The 5,194-nt window shown below is 46.4% G+C and overlaps 1 protein-coding gene across 1 annotated transcript in view; it reads right to left on the bottom strand.

Annotated features, from left to right (window-relative positions):
• Window positions 1–1,882: 1,882 nt before the first annotated feature.
• The window catches only part of LOC135822353 (zinc finger CCCH-type with G patch domain-containing protein-like), a 22,629-nt gene continuing 19,317 nt past the window's right edge, over window positions 1,883–5,194 (bottom strand). Inside the window, exons 14-17 of the mRNA XM_065335097.1 lie at window positions 3,903–3,966; window positions 3,634–3,707; window positions 3,383–3,465; window positions 1,883–3,098 (exon numbers count right to left, since the gene is read on the bottom strand). Of these exons, the coding sequence (XP_065191169.1) occupies window positions 2,966–3,098; window positions 3,383–3,465; window positions 3,634–3,707; window positions 3,903–3,966 (354 nt within the window). The 3' untranslated portion in view covers window positions 1,883–2,965. The remainder of the gene's footprint in view (window positions 3,099–3,382; window positions 3,466–3,633; window positions 3,708–3,902; window positions 3,967–5,194) is intronic.

Genomic DNA, 5,194 nt, shown 5'->3' with positions numbered 1-5,194 from the left:
CTCTGGACAGGAGCCTGTCATACGTAACGAAAAGATCACGTTGCACACAAGAATACATTGTAGAGGATCGCTATCGGGATCACTCCTTGCCTGCTTGCCTGGAGGGTTGACACTGTCCGTAGGCTATTTTCATGGCGACATAATCAAACCTGTCGCCTCCAACATACCAATGAACTACAACACCAATCAGGCTTACAGTTACACAGTCAACAACCCACCGCCCATAAACAAGTCCATGATGTGGGTGTGAGAGCGAGCCCTGGCCTGCTCTTCCCTATAATGCAGTTTGTTCTTGTCAAACAAAAGCACCTTGCAGATATACAATAAGATAGTATATCCATGTACAGCTGAGCTAGAACTAACACTCTGCCATTGTTCCATTGCTGCTTTTCCCGCACTGAACTTCAATGCATCTTCTGTAAAAGTGGTTCAAATTCTTCACTTATCAGCTGGCCCACAGATACACTTCTCAACAATTGGTACAACCCATTCAAGTCAACCGGAATTTGCCCAAGAATTCCCCACAAATCAACAGGAAAAGCCTGGCAAAAGAGGTTCAGGCTCATGACGCAACAGTAGCGGCAATGCACCAAACATACCAATACACTGGACATACCAACACACTAACACGCCAACACACCAGAGCACAAATAGCCAGCCGGCTGCCAAGGCAACATGAACAAAACAAAACAAATGGCAGACAATGAATACTTGGCTAGAGAGCGTGGCATGACAGCATGGTGCCATGCCTACGTAAGGAAGAGAAGCACCCTGGGGCGCTGTACACAATCGATGACAGGTTGGTGACAGCAGAGAGCGCGTCACAAGAGCTCGACAAGCGACTTAGCAGCATACTGCCAACTCAACACAACTAGCACTGCTCCATTTCCCTCTCACTCGCCATTGACTTCCCAGGAGAAGCACGCAGAATGTGCTTGTGTTGACATGTAAACACAAGCAGCAGCGCAAAGGGTTCACTCAAATTGCCTGCCAGCAACCAAGCAGACAACAACATGTCTGTTGACTATATGACCATAAATATACACACATCTCAGACAATATTAAATAGGCTACTGTCACACCTGTGCACGAGTTGAACGTTCAACTCCATTCATCTGCAATATGTCCAACATTGACGGTTGAAGTGCAGAATACATACCATCGTAATGCCATGGAAACAAAAAATAACACTGACTACTTCGAAGTAGAGCCAAACGTGTTGGAGCCGTGCAGACAAATGTTTCCGCAAGTAAATTGTACACAGCACACCCCCGCAAGCACATGCGTGCTCTCTCCAGCTCATCAACACAGAACAATGGGCTTTGCCTGACATTGTGCAACACAACTCCGTGCCACTACTGTCTTCCCCAACACTTTACCATCCTGGTTTCGCCTCCCTGGCATCTCCCCTAGATTCCTGTCCTGTCCTGGAGTACTGAGCTCTCTTGCAATATATCAATAAACAGATGACATCATACACCCAAGCAGATGACATCATACACCCAAACAGAACTGGTTCTCTCCACAACACACCCCAGCACATTGTTAACAACAGAGGTAAAAAATGTCCATTGTCAACACAACAAAACTTTCACTAGACGACACGATGAACTCAAGCCACGTCACAGACTTACCGGAACATGACATGTGCCCATAAAGAATGCAACTGAGCCAACTTCCACCAGAAGGGTGTGCAACTATTGCACAGGACAACAAATGACTGACATGTACATTTAACCTGGCCAAAAGGCCTGAATGAGATAGACAAACACTTCACTACACAGGCTGTCAACCAATCAAGCTTGATACTGTCCCCAGGAAAATAACATTCCCTCTGTACTTTACAGGAGAACAAGAAAGGAAACTAGCCCAACTTCTAGCATTTGAGCTAGGTAAAGAGAGAGAGAGAGATTTACACGAAGAGCTTTACGCACACCCACAGTGCAGCAGTGAAGAGTGAGGTGAACGGCAGGTGTGAAGGTTAGGAAACGGATACCTGGGACGTATGAAAAGTCCTTTCGAGCGCCTTGTTCACACTACATCACATCCGGGTCTTCGCGCCACAGCATAATAGTATGTATCAGCTCCCATCACGCTTTATAGTCTAGAGCACGTGCAAATGTCACACTATCCCCTACATCATACATGTACCATGTGTACTGCGCTGCACACTGAAATCCAATCGTGCGAGTCAATGTCACGCCAGGCGCTGAGCAGCACCAGACCTGTGAACACTGGGTGGTGAACTGATGCAGGGCACACGCTTGACTCGCGATCGGACCTCATTGAGCAACACTGTACGCGCCTTTCACCCTGAACACTTTCCTGACCCAAACGGCCAATTTGAGTCAGTGGTTCAGTCAGACAAATACACTTTTTCGTCGTGGGTCACTCAGGTGAAACTAAATTATGTAAATGTTACATTGATACTGCAGCTAGTATTTACACTGGTTAGCTGGCTAGCTGCATACCCCAGGCCATCACATTGCTTTAGAGCGCAAAGCTCATAGTATCACCATCATGCTAACAGAGAGACCCATCTGTTGTAAGATTACAAAAGCAGACTCTCCCACCTCCCCGTTTTCTTGAACACAGGGGCTGCCTTTGAATTTCCGCTTACATAGTACTTGAGTACGTTAAATCTGAATAGGCGAAATGAGTGGCAGGCACCAGTCCTGGAGTATAATACGGTAGACAGAGCAGCAATGAGTGATGACCAGCATCGCCATTGCTGCACGTAGAATAATTAGCAATACATGGAGCAAGCAAATACACACATACACAGCAATACAGAATAGGCTCAAGTGATGTGCGCAGGTTACCAATACAGCTACGAAATCCGAAGAAGGAGTAAAGCACATGTTGTACTTTACCTAGCACGCACTGTTCATCTGTCCAATGCGACAATGTCCTACTGTGGGAACGAGAGTGCACATCGCATTCTGGCTTGCATGCTCCCTCAAAGCTAGAAGACAGTGAGTTTCTTGTGCGCGGTGTTGCGCTGTTGTTGCTGCTGTAGAGACTGCTCACGCGACTCAAGACCCTTCAGTTCTTGTTGGGCAGCAGCAATCTTACTCTCATACTGCTTTTGCATTTGCCTGCGAGACAACACACCATAACAAACCAATCATAAGCATGGCAATCTTCAAACATTACTCAGGTAGCAACATTGCTGGTACACGGAAATACTGCCAGAAAGGCTCAACCTTGTGAGTCTTGCCATGCTAACTCGTTATGTACTTTCTAATTCTTCACCGCGTGGACAGGCATTGCTGCCTGGTCGACGCTGAGGACACTCCGAGGTGACGGAAGAAAAAGTGTCTCCCAACACACACTGCACACATGCGCACATACTAGTACACACGATTTTGGGGCAACTCACGTTCCAACATTCCGCTTCAGAGCTTGCTGATAACCGGCTAACTTCTTTTTCGCGTTCTTCATATCCTCCTGGTTCTGAAATATCTACAGTGTGAACAAAGGCAAAGAAGCAAAGACACTAGCACTGACGATGGGTTGTTGTGTCAACTATCAGATGTCTGTAGACAAGCCACACAAATTTAAGCACATGCACAATGTATAGAGTATCTCGATAGGAAACAAATACCTGCAGGTGATGTGCAATGCACATACCTTGATGTTGAGTGATTTCTTGTCCAGCTTGCGATCTTCATCTTTTCCGGGTTTTGCCTTGTGTTTACCTCGATCTAAGATAGTGCACGGGGACAGAAGCAGCAAGGTTGTTCCTTGTAACTTTACACTTTGCATAGGTAGCAGCACACTTGTAAACATATTTACACCCACGCCTAAGTGCAGGCATGTATACGTATGAGTGAGCAAGCACATTTTCAAGACGATACAGACCAGACATTCCAGCAAACGAAACCCACACAAATACGCACCTGTGTCCTTGCCGGTGGCACATAGCTCATTGATCAAACCAAACACATCATGAGAATCCTCCTCCTGATCAACAGCACACAAGCAGCAACCCCAGCAGCAACAGTTGAAACAGCAACAGCAACACCACCACCACCAGCAACAGCAGCAACAGCAGCAACACCACCAGCAGCAGCAACAGCAATACCAGCAACACCAACAGCAACAGCAACAGCAACAGCAACAGCAGCATCAACACCATCACCAACACCGACGACGCCAACAACGACAACAACAACTCCAGCAGCAGCAGCAGCAACAGCAACAACAACAACAGCAGCAGCAGCAGCAGCAACAACAGCAGCAGCAGCAACAACATAAAACGATCCACTTCCACATAGCATAGAGCTGCAATGCAAACAACAAAGGCACTACCCCACACCAGAGTGCTTAACTACTACAAGAGCAGGAGCGAAATACTCAATCGTGCATACGCACTGCATTGTATGCACTGCATTGTCGATCCAAATCTTCCCAAGCTTCCCACACTTCCCAACTTCCATTAGACCCTCACATCATTCTATATGTGAGCAGGATTTACGAGTGTGGCAGATTGGGACGACTATGGCATTATTTCCATCTCACGATGTGCAATATGAATTGTATTCTTTGACATGTCTATATACTTTTTGGTCCTCTCTCTTTTTACTTATAACATTGGCTCATCATCCGAGTTTAACCCTTTATTACCGGTCTGCAGACTTTCGATCATATATGATCGAAAGTCTGTAGGCCAGTAATATCTTCGTAACTCCATCATTTCAACAATCGAAAGGTCTATTTGGTAGCGGAAACTTCAAGCTATCCAATGCAACAATCGCCGAAGAGTTACGATGTCGGACGCCAGAGATATCGCGCGCCGTATTCTCATCTCGGCAAATTCAAATATTTGATCGATCACTTCGCCATTTTTGGGGGAAATCCCGTTTCGTGTGCTCTTTGAGCGACTAAGCACATGATAATGACGTAGTCGGCTGAAGTTTGAATCGTCTCAAACAAATTTGAGCGTTCTGCGATGAAGGAGAGTGGAATGGCGTTGATGTGACGAATTTGCTTGCATATCAGGCTTGGAGACGACTTTGCTGTGTTACCGCGCCTGATTTGTGGCGGCTGGATAATGGAGCTTGGTACCCAGGCGTAGCTCTCGCCAAGAGCTTTCCAACGAGCCCTAGATTGTGAAAATCAAGTGAAGGAGACCAAAGTTATGACCTGGTGAAGTTGGAAATTGTGCTGAAATTCGTAATTCTGGTGCATG

This window comes from Sycon ciliatum, chromosome 8 (genome assembly GCF_964019385.1).
Source record: "Sycon ciliatum chromosome 8, ocSycCili1.1, whole genome shotgun sequence".
Lineage (NCBI taxonomy): Eukaryota > Metazoa > Porifera > Calcarea > Leucosolenida > Sycettidae > Sycon > Sycon ciliatum.
Note: the sequence above shows the minus strand (reverse complement) of the source record. Positions and strands in the feature narration are given on the sequence as shown.